General features: G+C 41.0%; 1 protein-coding gene and 1 long non-coding RNA gene across 3 annotated transcripts; one reads left to right on the top strand and one right to left on the bottom strand.

Annotated features, from left to right (window-relative positions):
- Positions 1-1,574: 1,574 nt before the first annotated feature.
- On the top strand, positions 1,575-2,771 carry LOC308093843. The gene is made up of 2 exons (XR_013933901.1): positions 1,575-2,213; positions 2,256-2,771. It is a non-coding gene; the product is annotated as an uncharacterized lncRNA (long non-coding RNA).
- Positions 2,772-5,044: 2,273 nt separating this feature from the next.
- Positions 5,045-23,091, bottom strand: LOC308093825 (CTD small phosphatase-like protein). 2 transcript variants are annotated; one of them, XM_080440195.1, is made up of 8 exons: positions 22,250-23,091; positions 11,211-11,371; positions 10,771-10,803; positions 9,487-9,588; positions 8,472-8,528; positions 6,610-6,702; positions 5,906-6,091; positions 5,045-5,668 (listed from the first exon to the last, which is right to left on the bottom strand). In XM_080440195.1, exons 1-8 carry the CDS (start codon positions 22,323-22,325, stop codon positions 5,543-5,545), a joined length of 834 nt encoding a protein of 277 aa, XP_080296321.1. In that variant the 5' UTR covers positions 22,326-23,091; the 3' UTR covers positions 5,045-5,542. The 2 variants fall into 2 exon arrangements, with proteins under 2 accessions (XP_080296321.1, XP_080296322.1); XM_080440196.1 differs by lacking the exon at positions 10,771-10,803.
- Between the last annotated feature and the right edge of the window lie 340 nt (positions 23,092-23,431).

Raw genomic sequence — 23,431 nt, 5'->3', positions numbered from 1 at the left:
TGGGTGTGAGTCTGTGTATATTAAGGGGAAGTAACGAGGAACTGCATATTGTGTATTTATATTTTTATGTTTTTATGACCGTTTTGTTTAATTCTGCACCTTGACCACCCACATGTTTCTATCTAGGATAATAAAGTTGACCTTACTAGACATAATGGCTTGTGACCTTTGGATAGTCCACACCTTAGACACACAGATGCTCCATCTAATGTCCCATGTGGAGCTGCACTTGCACACATTTTAGGCGCTTTAGGTAGGAAGAAATTAGTGGGTAAGGACACAGCGTCCAGCTCAAGGGCACAACTCGTGATGGACCCGTTCCCAACTTTTCCCTTTTTCTCCAAAAGGTTTGAATCCCAACACACAAATGAAAATTCAAGTGTAAAATACATGGATTATTAGATTGTTATGCTGTGTTTGCATCAAAGGCCATATAGGTACAGTTTCAGTTAACATCAAATCTACTAATCATCTAGCCTATAGCAATTTTAAAGTAGATCATATGTCACACTAAACAAAAATGGTGCTAAATATTGATTGATTATTTGAATCGTGATTATGTTCTACTAGACTCAGATAGAATTCTGGCCGCTACGCTACCCTCACACCTACAAGGCACCGCCGATCCAACCAATATGTCTGAGTCTGTGCTCAGGAATGTGTCAAAAAATCAAAAAAACACTATTTAAGTACAATATTTTTGGATTTTTAACTTTTAACTGTATTTACAATTTTCAATACTTTAACTTCTACATACATCAGAGGCATTTTTTTTACTTTTACTCCATAGACTACAATTATTTGAAAACTTTAGTTACTTGATACTTTGTAGATTTTGATTATTACAAAACATACGTACATTAACCACTTAAGCCCTATAGATACTTACTTGAGCTATTTGAAAATGGCCGATCTACAAGCTCACAACACGTCACAATGTTTTTGGTAAAATGCCATATGATTATGAAATAAACAACAGGGTAGGAAAGCCTATCTTGAGTTTGGCTAAACTGTTATATTGTTGTAAACCTTTTAACTCTAATATATTATTTGACTTGTTAAAGGTTGTACTAGACTCTCTATAGTCTAGAGCAGTGGTTCTCCACCTTTTCAGGCCGTGACCCCCCAAAAGAATCATGTTTGAACTGGGGACCCCCCCAACCCTGACAAGCACTTGGAGGGGTTGAGGCACATTATTTTTTACTCGGTTCCACAAATAAATACTTTTAAAATGTTTACCTCTTTCTTATATTATTTGACAATTTGGCCAATGTTGGACCAGTTTTTATAGTATAGTTTGTTGATTACTTTTGATGCAGTTATGGTCTTTTTCTTGACTTTTTAGGTCTTAAAAGTCCTTAAATTGACATTTCACTGTCTGGGGACCCCCCAAAATCATGTGGGGACCCCCCTGGGAGTCTCGATCCACAGGTTGAGAACCACTGCTCTGGAGTACAGACTGGGTTACGTATGTATGTCGTCTCTGTCACACATTCTCTAGCAGTTCAGACTAAGAATCAAAGCACAAACTGATGCAAGGTGAGAAATACAGTATCTCTTCATAAAAAGGTGCTTTTATTGTGACATGTCTGGAAGGAAATATGCAGCAAAATCATGAATAACTCCGTAAAGATAAACTACAAACAGGGCACAGTAACATCCCTCTCATGACTCATGTCATTTATAGTCCTTAGCATGTACACACAGGAGGATTCATGGAACTCTTAAACACTTGGACATGGTACAATCAGCAGCGAACATCTGTAGCCGATATTCAAGCTCAGAAATGGTCACATTGTGACACATTCTGAGCTTGTAGATTGTAGCTATTTCTGCCATTTGTGAAGAAATACAAAATGAATGTATATTATGAGAGATTTTGAAGGTTTGCCCAAAAATAGGGACGCCGGGGTTTAATCACACTAGCCTAGTGACGATCCTTTGGCCATTAGACAACTTGGAAAAAGAATTCACAACATGCGTGTACAAAGCATGGTTTCAATGAACCCCTTTATTATGGTTGAAAGAGAGCAGAGAAAGAAAGTGAAACTGGGGGGTGTCTGGGATGAAAACCTGAAGACTGCATTTACAGTAAACAAAAGAGAACCAACGTAAAGAAAGAGCAGTTATGGAGAATAACTGCAATATGCATGATGACTCAAACACTTTGGTGTTAAAGTCACTATGAAAAGGGTACTCTGATTATGAGTGGGGTAAAAAAAAAAGAAAACACCCCAATGAAGTGATCCTGTAAGGGGAAACAAACAGACATACACTTAATGCGCGCACACGCACAGACAGACACACCTGACAGGGAAGACGAGACCTGAATGAGAATTGTATAGTTTTTTTTTTGTTTTTAGTTTTTTTTTTATCAAAAAGGCAGTGAGAGGGACGTTACTGAGCTGAAAGAAAGAAAAACACCAGTCGGATACAATGGGTAATATGCAACTTTTCAAAACCAAATACTGACAAAGGTAACTAGAAAAATATCACAATGATACGAACAATGTCTTCAGAGAAAGGTTGTCAGAGAGGTTGAGAAGAGTAGGCCAAACACTTCTTATAAAAATGACATTGCATCGATTCCGTCACCATGAGATTAACACTCACCCAAAAACAAATATTTTTAAACATGTATGCCAAAGACACAAACTATTTAATAATGCATGAAGGAGCAGCAACATTATGACTGAAAGATAATCCTTGGAAGCATTCTTCCATGAAGCAATATTAGTCTTTTTTTTTTTAAAGCTTCATGATAATCATAACAAAGCAAAAAAAGTTTGTTGGACACCTTCCTAAGGACTGGAGCCAAGCAGTTTTATTTCATTGCTTAATCACAAAGCTACACAGCAAAATCCTCTGTGTCAATTTAACTGCGAGTATACAAATGGAACATTATGGATATGCAGCTCTGAGTGAACAATGTACATTTGTACCGCAACAGTTAAATGAACGCTCAGGATTTTAGTGTTCTGCACTAGATCCTATACAGTTGTAAGAATAGGATCTTGGCACAAGCAGTAAGGCATCATTGCCGCGATGAGGTGATATTCGGTCCGTACACGGCAGTGTGTCAACCGGGGCTGGCCCACACCATTTTCCAACCCCGCCTCCCCCAGAGGCAAAGCCAATTTCAGAATGGTAAACTGATTCAGAAGATGATAATTCTCAGCAGAATATTTGTATACAATATACCAGTTAATGTTTAACAATTTGTCAAAAAAATAACCAACCAGTCAACTAAAACAACAGCAACTGCTTTCAGGTATGACTGTTGTAGGGTATTATCTTTTGCATACTTTAAAATGAATACTTGGAAGATTCATTTAAGAACACCACCAATGAACCAACCTTTGAATGGCTGAAAAGGGGCCAGCCCTAGTTTGAACCAAACCTGTATATCTAGCCTTTATGAAGTGCTCCAGAATCCTAAAACTAAAAACTAAACCCTGGGATGGAATCTCCCCACAGAAAAAGGTTATTGCCATGGTAACTAATGTTGCAGCACTCGGGTGTGTGTGGCTCCTCTCAACGTATGCCTAATTTATGCTCCATCGTATGACGGTGTCGTGCGATGAAAATGGCAGATCTACAAGCTCACTGTGCGTCGCATGCGAGACATGTTAGCTTGTAGATAGGCTATTTTCGGCATGCGACGCCGACGTACCGTACAACGAATTATAAATCGGGCTTTAGGCACTGAGGTGAAGAGCAGATAGGAGAGACTAGTGTGTTTTCCACTGGTATTACACGTCGTGTAAAATCAGATGACAATGTGGTTTGAACACTGTCCAAACTCCATTACTATCCTATTCTATAGACTAAAATCAATTATAACTAAAAACAAAAACATGGCACTCTATCCATTTAGCTGTAAGATTCCAGACCATTTGAATCAACGAAAGGGATACCTTTGCAACTGTGAACAATGAACGAGTGACATTTGGAGGGAGATCTCCCCCTACAGGTGAGATGACTACAACAGCAACACTTGTAAAAGTGCATGGCAAAAAATGCTTTGCATACTGGCTAAAACTACCGGTCTAAAACAACAAGAGGGATCAAAAAGTAGAACCTATTCACATAAAAAATAAGGCTTAATTTGACATCTAAAATAATCAAAACCCATAAATGTATACCTCTAATGACAGCTTTTAAAAACAAGACTTTTGGGGGCTGAATTATCATCAAAAATGTTAGGACTACCAAAACTGAAAAGATCTTATTTGGCATATAACAACAAGGGGGAACAAAACAAATGGCAACATTTTTCAAAATTGAAATTGTATCACAGATATGAAGAACTTACTTGCAACTGGGGCCAAACTCACACAATTGCAAACATATTCCTTTGCTTAAAACAAATTAGACACTATTCTATGTATAATGAATTATGGCTAAAGAAAAAAAGAAAAATCACTTCTAAATAAATGGCACAAGCAAAACTGGAAAAAATAAAGAAAAAAACATTACAATGGAGATGTTTACCCAGCGTTTGATGATCAAAAAAAAAAATTTTAAACAGCCTTTCGATAAAGATACCTCTGTGTGTTCACTTTAAAGCATATCATTTTGAAAAGTTTGTAGTCCAGAAATATGCCATGTACAAAATATCTCCCCGTTTAAAAACGACATTCACACAAGGCACTTCATTCAGTATGAGAACAAACAGAAGAGTCACAGTCCTTTCCACTACCAGAAAACTGCCTGCATAGCAACAATACGAGGAACTAAATCTTCTCACTTTTGTGTTTAAAATCACAAAAGAAATTTCAGACGGGAAAAGAAAGGTTGGGTTTATATATATATTTTTTGGTTTTAACCCACTAAGACCTGAGAAGATTCTAGAAATGTCTTCTAAATCCTAAAAAAAAATTGAAAAAAAAACCCAATTTTTTTTTCTCGATTTTTCAAAAATAGCAGATCTACAAGTTCATAGCGCGGCACTCGGTGCCGCGCTATGAGCTTGTATATCTGCTATTTTTGAATAGCCTAAAGAAATCTAAAGTGACACAGATGCGTTCCAGGTATCAATGGGTTAAAATAAGCACTTCACCAAATAGTAAAACAGTTTTTTTGTTTGTTTGTTTGCTTTTTTTGGAAAATAAAGACTAGAGCTCGTTCCTCTTTGCATTTTGTCCCCCAAAATATTGCAACGCTCTGTACATTATTTCTGTCCGGTGTGGGGTGATTTCTTTTTTGTTTTGTTTTTGTGAAACACAGTGCTCCTGGGATGTGGAGTGCCTTCTTTTCCCTCCTCTCCTCTCCCTGACTGTGGTCCGAAGGCAGCCAGTCACCGGGCAATTGGTGCGTGTGTGTGGGGGGTGATACTTGGAGGGACGTTTCCACAGTGAGACTCCAAAGACGTCCCCCCCCTTGGAGCAGAGGCAAGAAGGGAGGGCATTTGAGGGAGGTTCTGCCTGAGTCCGAGAGATGTGGTGTGGTCATAAGAGGGGGAGGTGGAGCAGAGAGCGATGTGGGAGGAGAGAACAGAGGCCACGGATTAGCAGTGGTGGTGCCGCTGCTGCGTTCTCTGTTACCTGCCTCTCAGGTTCTGCAGGACACCATAGACCTCTTCCTCCTTGCTCAGTCCCTCAAAGAAAGGCAGCAGGTCCAGGAGCTCCGTGTCATTCAGGTCATCAAACCAGGACCCCACGGGGACCTAGTATAATGGGGAAGAGTGTCAATGATCTACCGTTAAGTAACGGCTTCGGTAAGACTTCATTCACCAGCATTGACACCATGTTCAAGTGTGGCAAAACAAGTCGTTGAGTAATAATCATTACAGCCTAAAACAGACAAATTAAAGCAAAGAGACTGGGATACAAATAATTAATCTCACCTGATGTCATCTCTACATATTATATGGATTTTCTCAGATTCTGATGAGTGAACTTACAGCATTTTCAGGGTGGAAAATGTACGAGGCAGGCGAGTTGTCAAGGATGATGACGTTGTTGAGTTCTCTACCCAGCCGACTGAGGTCTTTGACGTAGTTTCCTCTGTGGAAAACGCAGGATTCTCGGAAGAGCCGGGCACGGAACACCCCCCACTGGTCTAGCAGGTCGGCCACAGGGTCAGCATACTGTTTTGATCCACAAGTTAGACTGATATGTAGACAAATACTTGATACTACCTGAATTCCCATGTAATACAATGGTCCACTATAAACAATGTATTAGATTAGAAAGTATAACAAGTGCTACATTTTTTTTAACACTGCCTAGATTGACAGCTAGGTAGCTATCAAAACAATGTGCACACAAACTAAAAACTACACAGGAGGAAGAGCACAGTTCATTGCAATATTGACCTAGAAGCAAAAATGCCTTGGGAGCTAACAACTACAGGACATCACTTACAGCTAACCTCTAGCGTACATGGCGTCTTTAACATGACTACTGTTCTCTCTTCACTCCGACTTACCCATGTTATCAGGGGTTACTATGAAAAAGACAAAGGTGTGCGCCAGAACAGAAGGAAGTTGTGACAGGTTAGGATAGCAAGACCACCAGACAACGGACCATAAACAAAATGCTACTCCTGGCTGCTATGGTGACCAGTGATGTGTAGCCAATGTGAATGCCAGAGACTTTAACAAACCTTGGCAAGGCTAGCCGTGAAGAGCACACATTCAAACAGCTCGCCCATCTTCTGAAGAAACTCATCCACGAAGGGTCTCTTTAGCACATACACCTGGAGCAACGCAACAGGTTTTAGTGTGGGTATTAAGAGTTCAGGAAGCATAGTGTTATCAGCATAGAAATGAACGTTAGACCAGTGGTTCCCAACCTTTTTTCCTTGGAGCCCCCCCCCCCCTTTATTGCATCTGATAAAGCCGAGACCCCCCACACATGTGTGCATACATGCTAGAGCTGTCAGAATTGGCCAAAAATGACTTTTGAATATTCCTTTTAAAACACAACGTGGATTCGATCCATTCGAACCTATCGATTTTGGTGCTAAGAAACGCGCTCTCTTGTGAGATCAAATGAATGATTCATTTATTTTATTTGCCTAATTTTAATATAGCTGTAATGGTTTAGATACAAGCCCGGACTTATCTGGAGAACAGAGACGCATGGCTCCAAGGATGTGCTCATTGTATGTGCTGTGATGGAAGTTGGAACAATTTTTACCTGAACATGAAACGGGAAATTTTAATCAAAACAATCTATTTGTTTTTGGTTTAAATCAAATTAAGGTAGGCTACAAGAGAAATGTGACAAGGAGGGAGTTATCCAAACATAGTTTTCACATCACTTTTTCGGTTGAGTTTCGTTTCCGTCTGCCTTGCCTTCACTACCAAATGAATCACCCGTTTCTGCTCGACGTTGTGTGAGTAAACGGGTGTGCTTTCTAGTAACGAGCGAGTCTGGTTACTCTGTGTGTGTGTCTGCGTTGTGAAGTCTGCGTTTACAGCGAGGCAGCTGATTTAACCTTCGTCGTATGACGGTGTCAAACAGAGAATCTACAAGCCCATAAAGTGTGGAATCAGCGACGCGTTGTGGACTTCTAGATCGGCGCGCGACACCGTCGTACTATGAAGTAAAGCCTTGAGGGGAGACTTCTCCCTTCTGCCCCTCAGACTTACGGCTGTGATCTTGCGAGGCCAGCTGCCGTTTAAGGGTACATGCGGCCAGATTTTCGCGAGACCTCGCAGAGCAGAATATTTTAATTAAAATTCAAACCTTAATTTTTATAGTGGAACATTCTTTTATTTTTTATATTCAAATATGGAATATTCGTTGACAGCCTTAATCCATGCACACACACTTGTTTTTTCAAACATTTGAACCACTTAAAACCCTATATTAGTATGACGAATAGCAAAAATAGCCGATCTACAAGTTCACAATGCACAAGCGGTGGGAGCTTGTAGATCTGCAATTTTTTCAACCTTTTTCCCAATGTTGGTGTGCTCCACAATAATGTTGTGGTAGTTAGCTATTATTTTGTACAGCATTGTTGACTACCTCCAAACAGACAAGGCCTCACGCCCCCCCAAGGAGGGCCCGGACCCCAGGTTGGGTAACACTGCATTAGATGAATACAGACAATCAGTAATGAGTAAGTTACTATAGCCTCTGCAGTGGGGTGTTCTGTAGCATTGAGATTGTAGCCTATATTCAGTACTTTCTAGGATCATCACTGACAGGCTCTCTCCAGTCTATGTCTATGATTTGAGGTTTGCCTTCTTTTCATCAGAAATGCCCAACATTATGGCCATGCATTTGTACAATAGAGACCCCAACCGTTGTCTTTTTCTTCTGAAGTCCATGGCCGCCACCCAGTGCAAGTAATCATGAATAGGCCAACAGGGTATACACACAGCCTATCCTGGATTACTTGAACAGGGTCACAACCCTCCTCTTCTCTTATTCTCTCCTACCTATTAAAAACAAACAAAAAATAACCCCACAGTGTTCAGTTGATTCATTCAAAATGCAATTCACGTCCCATACCTGGTGAACAGTACCATCGATTTCCACAGGAACTATGAAGTCAGCATTGCTGATGGGCTGTATGAAGGAACAAAAACAACATATCAGTGTCTCACACACGCACTGAGATGGTGCAATGCTGCAGCTTAACAGCAGAGGGCGCACATGTGTTTCCCCACAAACAGCATGTTCCATGCCTTGTCAATCTCGCAGGGAAAAGAAAATAATCTGTCTCTTTTCCACCAAAACAAACCCCTCCTCCCTGTCCTCTTTACTTACTCAACCTTTCTAGTAATCCAACAGACTCCACAACAAGATGGCAGCCCTCAGAGAGAAGAAACTGGACGAGAGGTGGAGCAGAAAAGAGGAGGAGAGAAAAAGGAGGAGCGGCCGAGGGAGTACTAAAATGACTTTCTGAATTGCGACACCCAGCTAGTCAAAGAGCTTTCACGTTCAAAACACTAACATTAGATGGTGCTTGTTGATGACCTTTTCTAATTTAAAAAAGTCTTTACACCAAACTGGCTCTGTTTCATGGATTCTCTCTCTCCACTAAAATGTTTTTATCATCTCTGTAAATACTAGAGCTCAACTAGCACACTTGTAATTTACATTATTGGTGGGTAAAACAAAATGAAAGAAGGCTTATTTGGATGTCAAATGACATGTCTTTAACATGATTCTTTACACTAGACATAAGTGCGTTCACACCAGACGCATTGCAATTTTCTTTGAACGATGCAATTCAATGTTAAGTTAATATAAAGATACATAAACAATTGGCTTGTTTTTTTCTCCCGGAGCAGTAAGTTGGAATATGTACAACGCAAGCAATATTTGGCAAGGCGAAGAGAGTGACAGCCAGTGTGTGTGTTGGGGGTTGAACATGGCTTCAAGTGAAAATGTTAAGTCTGGTGTCAATGCAACAGAGCGACACATTTCCCATGAATCAAGCAATGTGATATTTTTTATTGTGTCCGACGTGAATGCGCCTTTAGACTTATCAACTTCATCACCATTTTCTGTTCATTTTTACCTTAAACGAGCTATGGACAAGGGTCTCATCCAAGTCGATCACAACACACTTCTTGCCATAGTCGGATATGTTCATCTCTGGTAGGAGGTATTTGGCTGGAGGCTGCAGGGCAGACAGAGCATATCATGTCAGAGAGGGCAACGGAAGAGAGGGAGATGTACTGAGAGTACATGAGAGAGAGAAGTGGGAGAGACCATGAGCAGGAGCAATAACATCATAATTAAATCGTATAAATGAATGTGAAAGGCGGAGCAGATAAGCAAGCACCATGTTAATTTGGTGAGGGGTCTATTAGACCTTAACTGTCAACAGGAAAAGCCCCTTGGTGGTAGGCCCTTCTTCGGCTACCACACACCAACCCACTAACTGTAATGTTTTTTTTGTCTAATCTGCAGAGATTAAATAAACCATTGTCACACATTCTCACAGACAGGCGCCATGCAAAAGTTAGCAGCTACTGCAAAACTGGCTTTGAGGATATTATTCCCCTTGAATTTAACAATAACTGGCAGAACATGCCAATTTACAACCCAGTTATTACACAATCCCTGAGCTAGGAACAGTGTTATATTTTAAACTCAGTACACATTCAATGGCATCAGGGAGTCTTTATCTTAATGTTTTATGTGATTACTGTGTCGTTCCTTGTTGGGCCTCACTAGATAACGAGCTCACTTTCAATTCCTTACTTGAATAATAAGATCAATTAGTTGGTGTCAGCAAAAATAGGAAACCAATACAATCTCACCTCAACTAGTCTTTTTTGGTATATTACAAGATAATACATTTTTATAACATTTGTTCTCATTATGACGGTCTGCATGCAAAAGTGTCTGGCAGAGTACCCAAACTTACCAGGCAGAGCCAAAATGTACCACCCTTTCAGCAGTAGATGGTGTCAACTTCCTATTGAGGTTTTAGCTCATTCTTAACCGGGCAGAGACTGCATCAAAACTATTTATTTCAGCTGTGGCAAGACTGGGTAGATTCATCAGTTTTGCATCTCATTTAAGCAGAAAAACTTCATTGATGCCATTGGGGCATGGTTATACTCTGTTAATGTCAATGAGTTTTCTACAAAGATCCAATAGACTGAGTCATTATGAGTCATGCAGGTGAGGCATTGGGGCAATTTACTCTCAACTGAAAATTAGCTGAAGCATAGCAATGGAGTTAAGGTGCTCCAGAGAGTGGTGAAGCCCGCATCAGGTAGGATGTGAGCCCACCAGTGGCCCAGTCGGCCTGCATGCAGAGGAAAAGGGGAAAAAACAAGGCAATACATACACAAGGGACAGGGATGACCTCGACCTGGTCACACTACAACACGAGAGAGACACACACACACATACAAAGGGTCAGGAGGGAGAACAAAACACAAAAGAAAAGTGTCCAAAAAGAAAGAGAAAAACACTAATCACACTCATGGACAATTTACAGATGAAAACATATGGTTAAAAGTCAACAGAGGATAATATTTCAGGGATTTCCTTTTTTTAATGACCGATGATTTGTGTTAAGCCGAGTTACAGGTGAATTTTGTAACATGCAATTATCTTGCCGAGTGTCACTGTGAAAGGTCACGCTTGTTGACTCTATTCACTTTCAAGAGAGTACCTTCAAGGGGTGTGTGTGTGTGTGTGTGTGTGTGTGTGTGTGTGTGTGTGTGTGTGTGTGTGTGTGTGTGTGTGTGTGTGTGTGTGTGTGTGTGTACAGGGGGTACTCACCTTGGGAGGTGTTCCATTCTCCTCCACAGGTGGAGGCAGGGAGCTGGTGGTGCTGTTAGACGCCGGTGGTTCCACATTGTAGTTGCGGAAGCAGCAGAACAACGAGCTGAAGATGTTCCCCCGACTCCTCTGCTTCTTTATACTGCTGTTGGACTGTGACACTGACAAAACAAGAGGGGGGGGGGGGGGTGTAAAGTGAATATCGTCGCTGTCGGGTGGAAACCTATGTCCAAAATTGATGTAGTCGTTTTGTCACAAGCTCTTAATGCTTTTCGTTGGTTCAATATTTATATAAAACCCACAGGCACAATTTACCACTTTAACTTGATGTTAAATGTTCAAATATAGCAGATCTACATGCTCACAGGCTTGTAGAGCGGCTATTTTCACTACTTTTGCGCAACACCTTTGTACGACGAAGTAGGGCATTAGTTTATGAAGAAACATAAAAAGTTTAAATATGGAGATACAAGGTTTTTGCCCAACAGCAACGATATGCAGAACTGCACTCTCCATTAGACTGTAGGAATGAGCAGGCTGAAGCTGGGGAACTTCAAACGGCTTCTATTTCGGGCCGCGGTTTTTGCATACTGTACTGTGGCTGATACCTGGGCATTCAACAGTCCAAATAAAAAAAAGATTAAACCACTGTCATGTCCCTTGTCACGTGAACTGATAATTCCTGTGACAGACCAGAAGATAGCAGTCTACATTTAGATTAAAACAACTCATTCACATGACATTGTTGGTGTTGCTGACCTGGGGCCTGCCAAAGTAACCAATCAGGAAATAACTTTGGCCGACCAAGTGACATCACCGATCACACATAGCCATAGTTCACAGAGCACCCTGCCCTGATTATACCCCCCTTCATTCCAGGGCCATAGTGCAGGGCCTAAATCAGACACTGGGCTTTTATTAATAGTGACAAGTTGAAAACTGAATGCTCCTCCTCTCATCCGCCCCCGCCTTGACTCTCGTCACTTGATTGGTTCAACGCCTCCCCTTCGAAGGCCGGCCTACGTTTCTTCCCTGCCGTGTTCCGGCTGGCAGGTGAGCGAAGCAGAGCAGCCTGGACATGCACACAAGGCAAAGGGAGGGGAGTCTGGAGGCATTTTGGACCCCCTCTCAGCCTATACAAGGCTGCATTCCTCTCACTCCCCTGCAGCAAAAGACATAACCCACCCAAGCTCACTTTACCCCCTCAGAACACAAAACCAGGCGGCCTCCAGAAGACAACTGAAGACCTTCATGAAAAACACAAGAGAATACGATCTCTTCAAAGTCTTTTTATGCACCTTTAAGTTGATGTTACTATTCTGGATGTATGGCCCTTGACAAAAGGCACTGTGTGAATTCTGTGAAATTCCACAAAAGTTAAATAGAAATAAAACATTAAACGTCACACCAATGCACTGTCAGTAAAAAACTAACTACAAAAACAATAACGATCTCATGCACATTGAGCATTACTACAGCTTCTTCTAACTCAGGTTTGACAAGTGATCTAGAAACAAAAAATACCTCACTATTTGCAGGCTGTGGGCTCAGCTAGAAAGGTATATTTCTAGAGATGGAGAGAGCACTCCTGAAGCAAAGGACCAAACTGCCATCAGACACTGAGGGAAAGATGGGATGTCCTGGCTGCATGAAAAGCTCTCTCCTAGTCTCCTCTCCATCACTTCCTGTCAAATTAATTACTGCCTCTTGCAGGGGCCCCACTGGATATCTATCTGATCAGAGTACAATCTATACTCAGTTCGAGACCGACTGAGAGACTGTGATGAACTACAGTACTAAGCACCCACTAACAATGAAATAAATGTGAAGCATGCAAGGCATCTATTAAAAAGGAACAAAACCTGACTTTTTTTTATTTTAGAACATTTTCACAAAGACATAGAAGCAAAGTGCTGAAAACAAGAACACAATATGCTAAAAGCAGATGAATATAACACAAGTTGAGCAGGTTATATACAAAAAAAAGTATTCAAAATGTATCGACCTACAGTGCAACAAACACGGTTGTTGAGGTCAGTGCATGCATACTCATGGCAAACACTTGCGGTCAACATGTGTCTACTTCTAGTGTCCAAAACAAAAAGAGGCGGCATGCTACAAGTGCAAAGAGAGAAGGGGAATAAAACAGGAAGTGTAGGAAATTCCTGACGCTGCCAAACGTTTCCGCAGTATAAAAAGACCACCATCTGATCCAATCCATTGGAAAATACCTAACTTGACAGAAGCCTGCAACAGCGGGCATTGCATGACAAAAAAACATTTAAGGGTTTGCAGTGTGAGCCCTTTGATTAACACCAGGCTAGAACATTTTAAAAGGGTACTGTATACAACAAAAGGTCCTTCATTTTTTTAGTGGGCACAAAGATGATTATGCTGCTTGCTAGACGAAGCTTTGGTCTATGACTAAAAATAGTCCAAGTCAGATGCAGTTTCCTTTAAAAGAAGGCAGGTCTTTCTTGTACCGTTGTCGTTTGCTCTGTTCTATAATAAAACCAGGAGACATTGAGGCAGTTGCCATTATTCAATGACTCATCATTACTATAACCGGCTTCAACAGTATATTGATTCTTACACAAAAGACCCTCACAGTACGTTTTAACAGCGGGCGACTCTCGGGCGATCGCCGGCGACATCGTCCAAAAGATAAAGAAAATCCATCTTTCATCGCCCCCCCGCCCACTTCGCCCTATCGCCAGTAGTCGCCGGCTCTCATAGACATATAATGCACTTCCGGAAAATACTATCCTGATCGCCCGCTGATCGCCCGCTGTTAAAACGCACCGTTACAGTCACCCCGGACTTCCGGATCTTAACATGGCACACACCTGCGGTTCATGGCTACAATATTGATAATAGGTCCAACCATGCTAAATGCTGTAGTAAGCTCTGTGAACAAAGTTGTAGGTTAAGGTTTTCATAATGATTCTTATATTCACATACCTACTGCAGATGCTGTTGCACATGTCAAGACTTTTCTAGCTAATACAAATTATGATACAAGTCTGTCAACTTTATACAGCACCAGGCTGTCAACACACATGCACACTGATAAATCATTAGGGAGTAGGTGTGACAACAACTACAGCATGGGTCTAACCAGGAAAAATGTGTTATTCCAGAGGCTCACCAGCCTCCCTCTCTGGCACAGGATTGTGTGCTGCGGCCCAGACTCGTGGGTGGGTTTGTGGCTGTTGACACATCGTATAATTGTGTGCTTGTGTAAGATTTGGGATGCACTCCTCCTCATCCACACAAGCTGGTCTTGTATGGTTTTGGCTTGACTGTGACTTCAGCACAGTAGGAAGCCTCATCGCTCCTACACTCTCTTGGTAATGCTTATGTGCACTGAGCAGTGCAAGTGTTTCCAAGGTGAACACCACGGTAGACTTGAGCAGTTAAGAGATGGCAGTGGCATCCCCTGAAAAGTCCCGAGTTGTTTTAATTAGTTAATAGTTTATTCACAGCACTAGTGGCAATAGTGTGAACACAGGAACGCACTAATAAATAATGGTGTCATTTCCGTTTGTAATCTAGCAAGGGATAGAACTTCATTAACGGGCCTGAATTTTATTTATTCATTTATTTCAAACATGCAGGTAAAACAAATTTGGCACAGGATTGCATATATTGTGCATCATTTAATTGATTCCTGCAAATTTGGCATTTTCAAGGTGAAAGATTACCACACACATTTACCGCAACATGGGGCACCGATGGCCTAGTGGTTAAGGTGCATACCATAAATAGGCTTTAATTCAGCCTGACAGCGAGTTGCAGGTTCGATACCCGAGCCCGACAACCTTGCATGTCACTTCCCGACTCTCTCTACCCGTTTTCCTGTTCACTCTGCACTAATCAAATAAAAGGCAGAAAAGCCCATAAAAAACATTTACGGCGACATTAATATAATCCGCTATGTGAATGAGAGAAGACCCTATCTCCAGAACCATTCAGGCCTGTCTCTCTCTACAATTCTATGAGGCGAGCAAGACCCCCCCCCCCCCCCCCCCCAACTCCACTGGATATGCTTATAGCACTCTGTTGTGTGACAGTGTCACAGACTAAATTAGCAGAGCTATAAGCTTGCAATGCATTGTGTGCTTGTAGATCGGCTATTTTTGTTGTGCGACACCATCATACAACTAAGTATATATCATGCTTATAAATGTAAAACACACAAAGCTGTGCTAAAAAGTCCTGCGTTTCCCTTAATACTGGATGAGTCCACAGGCAAAAATCACAGTGAGAAACGTATTTTTCATGTAGGTCTTCTTTTACTTTTTAAACAAAGTTTTTAATTGGAAAGAGTACAAGAATAGAGTATGGGGACAAGAGTGAGCCACCATTACTAAGACTAAGGACACAGAGTATAAAGAGAAAGAGATAGCCACCTACAGCATAGTTTAGGTAGGGAATCCCTTAAATTGGAGCAGTGTGACTAAAAGCACTGAGACAGACAATGTTTAGTTAAGTTAAGTAATTCCCCCATCACATAATAAACCAATGAAGCATTTAAAGGCAGAATTCAACACATTTATAAAAAGATATTTCATGACCTGATTCTACCACTACCATTTTCCCCCTAATGAAACTGCATAGTTTGGCCAAAGTTAATACAAAAAACAACTGGAGTGATTCCATATATTTCATAATTTCATAGTAATAAATATAAATAATTAACTGAATAATTTTCATTTTACCTAAGTACATTTATAGAAGTAGGGTTTCCTTGGAGTGGAGATTTTACCCTCAAACTAATAAACTTCAGAAAGCTGGATGATAGATCGTTCACTATGGTCTAGTCTATGGGAGTGTCCTAACTCATAAGTGTTGCAACTCTCTCAATAGCTCTGGGCTATACACGTAGACAGACATATAGTACATCCAATCAGAGAGTAGGATAAGCAGCCAGACACAAATGGGAAATAAACAGCAAGACTGGTTGATCACAAATAATCCACAGATTGAAGTAAATAAAGCACTATTGCTCATGAAGTTATAAGCTTGCAGTGTTCAAATAAGCAGTTGTCAAGCAACTCTAGAGCCCTCTTTCTCCCCTACTCTCTCTTATAATGTGACTTACGCTCACAATGTGTGCAGCCCACTGTAGGTCCAGACGGAGACTCGGTCCGAGGTGGAGCAGTCTCTTTTCAGTTTATAAAATTGTACTGCGAGTCAGTATTGATAACACACTTAGTATGTTGCAAGAACGTGGTGGGTGCCATACAAAAATGAACTAAATGTGTTTTATTATAAAGAAGAAAATAATATGTAATAACACAGTGAGCATCAGTGGGCAAGTAAACTCACACCGTGTAACAACGGGAACACTGGATACAGCGGCAACCCTGATGAGAAGCAAAAGCTGTCTGGTTGAAATAGAGTCAAAGTCAAGAAGCCTTAGCCTGGAAACCAGACGAATCTGCCATTGCCAAAATGTTTGCCCTCTGCAGATTTGGTCTGCTCAGTTGTGTTTGGATTTCACACCCTCCGAAGTAGTGAGGGACCAATTTCTCCATGCAAACAACAACAGTACAAGAAAGACCTTCTTTTAAAGGAAACTGCATCCGACTTGGCCTATTTTTAGTCATAGACCAAAGCTTCATCTAGCAAGCAGCATAATCATCTTTCTGCCCACTAAAAAAAATGAAGGACCTTTGTTGAATACAGTAATTTCTCCATGCAAATATGGGGCAGGTTTACCACCAGAGGCATTTTTTGAATTCGCCCCTTGGAAATGCAGGTTCCACACAGAGATTCCAGACTAATATCTACGCAGTGATGTTAGTCTGGCCATGCCAGGCTAAAGACACCTAACCACAACAGTGCTCATCACACACACACACACACACCACTCCCATAAAACATTTTTCTGAGGCTCCACTACAGAGCAGGAGTCACCGTCAGAGGGCAAAAGGACTATGTAAGAGGAGCCCATTCATCTCAGTGTCTAAATCAAGGCCCTAGCCAGCCCACCCCGAGTAGAGTAGCTGCTTTAAATAACTGAAATCCCCCTTCATCCAGAAGAGTCTCTGCAAGTGCCCAACCAAAAAGTATATATAAAATGATCCAAGAATCATGCTAGAGCCACTAGCCTTTCCTGACTTAGAAGTGACAGATTCACAAAATATATTGCCATTTTTTGACAGCATGGAACCGGCTCATCTCGACTTTAGGGGTTTTTCATTAGGAAAAAAAGTACCAGGTATTTTTAAGCTATCATCTCCGTCAAGGTTCCAAGCGAGCTGAGGCGATATCAAAATGTGACATGAAAATACTACTGACTAGTCAAATAATGGTCATTAACATTGCATTATGACGGACTCCCCAATACTCCATGAAAGCTACAGAATACTGTTACATTTGCCATTGACCAAACTATCTCTCTCCAAAACAATTATCGGAAACGTTTTTGTTGGAATGTATAGCTCTGATGCAAAATAATCCAAAAGGACATCAGAATCACTATTGATTGATGCGTCCAAGGGATGCACCCTATATTTACCCTGATAATGCTTCATTGTGAACAACAAATCCATGTTGCAATCATAGAAAAACAAAATTAGCAGCTACCACTCGTATAATTCTTTATTGGCCTAAACAGCACCCACTGACGGTCTTTGATACACCACTGTTAGCCTCATCCTTCTAAGCAGCCGAAAAACGATAACCCATTTCCTGCAAATAAAGCGAGTCAATCATTTTGTGTCCATCCATAAATGCACCTTAAAAACAGCAAACAAAACATGACAGATATAAACGATTACAGTTTCACTCACTATTGACAGTTGGACAATTACAAACTATTGCAGAGTTTAAGTGACTGACAGACAGCCAACAATACATTTTTGCATAGTGACCCTGGCCCATTATTTAACCTGGATTATGTGCATTATTTTCGATGCAATTAACAATAATTTAATATATTCAATTCAAATATTTTTTAGCTCTGTTGAAAGCCTAGTATATAGCCTACTTTATTTGTTTAATTTTCAGATAGATTTTTAACCTAGATGAGTATAACCATAAAAAACACATAAGATCAAACATGAGTTAAACACAATTGTCAAACAAACCGTTTTATCAGTGACCATCTCAATTTCTCTGTGACCCACTAGAACGACCACGTGTGGGTCCCAGCGAGGTACTCACTACATTTAAAAACGTTTCAACATCACTGGTACAGGTTACATATAGCGATCGTTTCCAGAACGCATTAGCTGTTCATTTTAGCATTGTTTAGCACTCTCCTACGCAGACGACTGGATGTCGCTGTGATGACCAGCATTGGAGTACAATCTGTAGTGGAAAACTAAATCAAGCGAGTCAAGTCGGTACCACGCAGTGGAAATGCAGCAATCCACTAGCAATTTTTCAACTGAAATTAGTTGGAGTACTAAAATAAAGAAGATGGCAACTGTCAACTTTGCAAGTAGTTATCCTGGGCCATGAGGTCAACAGAGCTGTGGCCAGCAGGGCAGTGCGACTATATTTAGGCTGCTGCCTGGCAGCTCAAACAGTGTGAAAAGCAGACACATGTTGGAGGACAGCCAGCAGAGGTACACTGAGGGCAAAGGTGGTCAATTCCTGACCAGACAATTTGGAGCCTGTTCAAGCAACAGGAGCCTACCTGTTAACTACTAGCACCTATATATTTTGTACAACAACAAATAGCAAAAATGTCAAATCTACAAGCTCACACGTGCATGTGCACTTGTACATTTACTATTTTCTCCATTAAAAAAAATATATACTATATATATCATTGATTGAATTTTGTGTTGTTAGTCTGGTTACATTTCTGAGGGGCGGCTGTTGGGATGGGGTGCATTTTAGAATGTTGGCCAAGTCAATGACTTTTACATTGCAATATGCAAGTGTAGTGTATGGAAGACTATAAAAGATCGCATCATGTCACCTGCCCTTTGCCTCAGTGTAATGGCAACTAGCTGGGCCCTTCACAAATAAGCTTCCAGGGATCTCGCCAAAAGGTTAAATCAAACTATATCTCCAATGAGAATGTCCCTCACAGTCCAACTTCTTTTCTTCTACCAAAAGGCCCAGTCAAATGGCAGGGAAAGGCAGCAGACACTGCCATACCATTCTTGTAATCATGGTAACGTTTGCATTGGCCCCGAGGGAAAGACTCTGACTCATGTGAAGGAGACTGGAAGAGAGAATGGTTCAGAAGCAAAACAGCAGCAGCTTCGCTGAGCTGCCACTACACAAGACTGTCTACATACAGTAGGAAAAATCTGAATACAAGTCACTCTCCAGCTCTGCTCAGTCTTTATAACAAAGAACCTCTACCAGAGCCGCACATTTATCTGGCGTTTACACACACAGTCACTCAACACTTTTAGCAAATCTCAAATTAATCTAAAATTGTGTGTGTGTGTGTGTGTGTGTGTGTGTGTGTGTGTGTGTGTGTGTGTGTGTGTGTGTGTGTGTGTGTGGCCACACATCTCTCATTCATAAAGAGGTATTGGGCCAACAGAAACATTAACACCAAGAGCAACTCACACAGAAGTAGCTGTCAGCGCACCCTCTCATGTGTTCATTTTCAGGCTTAGTTAACGGTTTTAATAACACATGGGTAAATGACAGTCATTGGACCTTTGCCAGGTGTGCACAAATGACAAATTAAGAGTAATCACATGTTGCGTTCATGCAACATATGATTACTTAAGAAATAGATTTACCCTGAATACAAGGTTTATACCTCAGAGCCTAAAGGACGGGCCCTGTGGGCCGACAGATATCTGTCATTATTTAACTTTTTTTGATGACCTGTATCTGCAATTATGCAGCAAATGTGTTTCAACTTTTAATCACTCTCAACCTGGCGTCCCTATTTTTGTCATTATAGGCGAAAAAGGTTTCGAAACAATTATTTATTGGTTTAATTATAAATCAAATGTTCTAATAGAAACTTTAATCAAATCCAAGTTCTTATGATTGACTTTAGACGTTTTTCTTTTTACAAAATATTGGTCAAAAGCTCAAAACATTGGTGATCGGTGGTCTTGGACTCCAAAATCCTGAACCCCTCAGCTCATTCCTCTCGTTTTTGATGATTTATCACATCCCCTCAAACGAATTAGTGGCCAGACTATTACAGGACTGACAAGTGTCCCATTGACCAATTGACCATAATGATCTGTGCATCACAGATTGCTTTTGCCACCCTCCCTCGTGAACTCTACCTGCGATGCACAGTGAAGGTAGAGATCATGGGGGTGGCACAAACAATGCCAACCTCTCCAAACACCATTAAATACAGCTTTAGCGTGGTTTACTTTTTCCCGGACACTTACTCATGAAGGATGAAGCCACAATGCATACAAGGCCACAAGTACAAAAACAGTGAGATCAAGCTCACTGAAAAGGTGCTCCTCTTTTTGTTATCTTTCATATTACAGGTTAGTCTTCTTCGACATGTAACAACAAGACTTGCTTACTTGCTGTGACCAAGCCTATCATCAGATAAAATGGCCAGTACAGATTTAAGTTTGACGTTTTTATTAAAATCTTAGGCATCAATGTTGACATTTAAAAAGTCTAAAGCTAAGCCAGAATCATAACCATGTGGGTTATTATGGTTCAAGTCACAAACCCTGCATGTAATGAAATTCTCCCATGACACCCACATAGTTCCATACCATAGAGAATCCATGAGAGTTGCAGAGGAGGGATCCCTTGCTCCTTTCAGAGGAAAAGTCATTGTTCAGGATGAGAGACTTAAGTTCTCACATTACTAATGGTTTGTGTAGTGTAGCTTGAGACGTGATATTGATACACTACCCGTGGGTCTGAATGACCCGAAAGCCAGCCACAGTGGCCACAACGTAGGGGGGAAAGAATGGACAATATTAGCCATGGACTTGCAGATGAGGTTTGAACTCCAATCAATGTATCATGCAAGATAGTAACAGAAGAGAGAGATCAAAGAGGTGTGTGACAGAGAGTGCGAGTCAAGTGCATATATGGAACTGCGTCTGTCTTGACCAACCCATACCTGACTTCAAACACAAGTCTGGCTGTTAATTCGTTGCCCATTAAGTACTAAGTTTACTTGTCAAAACAGAGTATGGGCTTGCCATTATCTGAGTCGAGATACTTCAATGATAAGATAAACTGCGCTAATGAGGTCCACATTTTAATGCACCAAGCAAATCAGTGATGTCATTTACTTAACTGAACAAATACTACAATGGTCAAACGGTGCAGGACAAATAAATAAAGGAACCTTGAGTAATGGTCACAGGCATGATGCATAGCCAATACAAAAGGCTCAAGTTTAAAAATAGAATGCAACTACAAGTCAGCTGTAAATTGTGCATCCAGCTTCCCACACACGCAGTTTTCCCAACATGTTGGTTCAGCCAAGCTCTCCTCCAGAACTTCTCACTACAACCGCCCACACCCTTGTTGAAGAAAAATAGAACTTGTTGCCTCTTTATAATTCGCAGCCGTAATTCCTACCATCCATGTATAAAGCATACAAGCAATGTTAAGGCAGAACTGACAATGAGCAACATGTCACTCTTAAACACTGGTTGACATTACAATACCACAACACAAACGCAAGCAAGCTAAGCTGACAGAAGGCAGAGGCCTCCATCACCAATAAACTAGTTGGAGACTGACTGTATCTAGATTGTTGTTTAAATAAGGCCCTATAACGTTACTACGACCAACACGCACAGGGCAACCAGTGTGTTTAGTTACTAGCTAACCAGCTAGTGCAAGGCTAAATGCTAGTTTATATTATACTTAGTCAAGGAGCGACCCTCGATCACGCAACAAAAATTACATATTATTATTATGTCGAAAGAAGTGTCGACGTGAGCCTTGTAACGACAATGTTTTCTATTTAAAATGATGTCACAGTTGTAGAAAACACGTCATGTGTGTGTATGCAAGAAAGCTAAAAGCTCCCGCGAGAAAGAAAAAAAAAACATTTAAAGAAAGTACAACTAAGGCTATTCGGACTTCTGTTTACCATTTTAACTTACCTTTCTCCTGGTTAAAGGACAGAATTTCCTCCTCTTTGGGATTGGAAACTTGCGTTATTATGGACGTGTGGTCCATTTAGACAGATGGGTTATTCCTCTTTTTTTTGCTTGAGTTTCCCCCCCCTGAGTTGTTTGTATTCCTTCCTTCCTTCCTTCCTTCCCTTGCCAGCGAAGCTTTGCTTGCTTCGTTGGCGAGCTTTAAACGTTCAGGTTACTATATTAGCCCACAGAGCTAACAACGGCTAACGTCCGAGGAGGAGGAGGAGGAGGGAGCCAGTTCAGGGTTGGCATTTAGGGCTTTAGGAAACAACAAAAAAAAAGGCAAAACAAAATGCTATCGCTTTATCGCGATATCTGCCAAATTAATTAATCCCAAGGACAAAACGTATGTGTGCGTTAAAAACAAAACAAAAAAAAAACAATCCCAAAAAACCAACCGGGCAAATCGATTCACAAGTTAGCCAGTTAGCCGCTATATATGCTAGCCAGCAGCTTGGGGTTTTTAGCTAATGACCGTCGATCCCCACACAAAAAAATGTGACGCCCGCTCGTGCCGAAAACACCGATGAGGAGGAGGAGGAGGAGGAGGAGGAGAAGGAGCTCGCGCCGTCGCGCGTGAAGAAGCAGCAACGGAGGTTCCCCCGTACCCCCCCCCCCCCCTCCCCCTAAAAATAAAATAAAAATAAATGGCAGTTGTTAATACAAACCTGCACGAGACGTGTTGATTGTATGTTATTAATGTATTATTAATATAATATTGGCGTAAAACACTTTCTTTCCAGACGAATTTGAATTGTTTCTAATCATGGCTTATCCTGGGGTTCCCCGCCGATGCCCTGCTGTGCAACATGGAGGCTTTATGTATTTTGGAGACGCATGAAAAGAAGCACACACACACAAGTGGGAGGTGTCGCTGGCCAAAAGGAACTGATCTACAAGCTAACAATAACAACCCGTTGCATCGCGACGGGTTGTTATTGTTAGCTTGTAGATCAGTTCTTTTTTCTTTTTTTGCGAGAGGAGCTTGCATTGCTCTTGGTTACTTACTGGTCGTAATATTTACATTTGGGTACATTCCCTAATGCTTTTTATTCTATAAAAACATTATGTGTTTAAAAACTGAAATATATTTCAGTCAATGCTTAAAGTAATTGAAAATGCACGAAATGTGTGGGAATACTA

The sequence above is a fragment of the Gymnoscopelus braueri genome (assembly GCF_963280865.1).
Source record: "Gymnoscopelus braueri genome assembly, chromosome: 10".
NCBI lineage: Eukaryota > Metazoa > Chordata > Actinopteri > Myctophiformes > Myctophidae > Gymnoscopelus > Gymnoscopelus braueri.
This window is presented reverse-complemented; position numbering and strand designations above follow the sequence as displayed.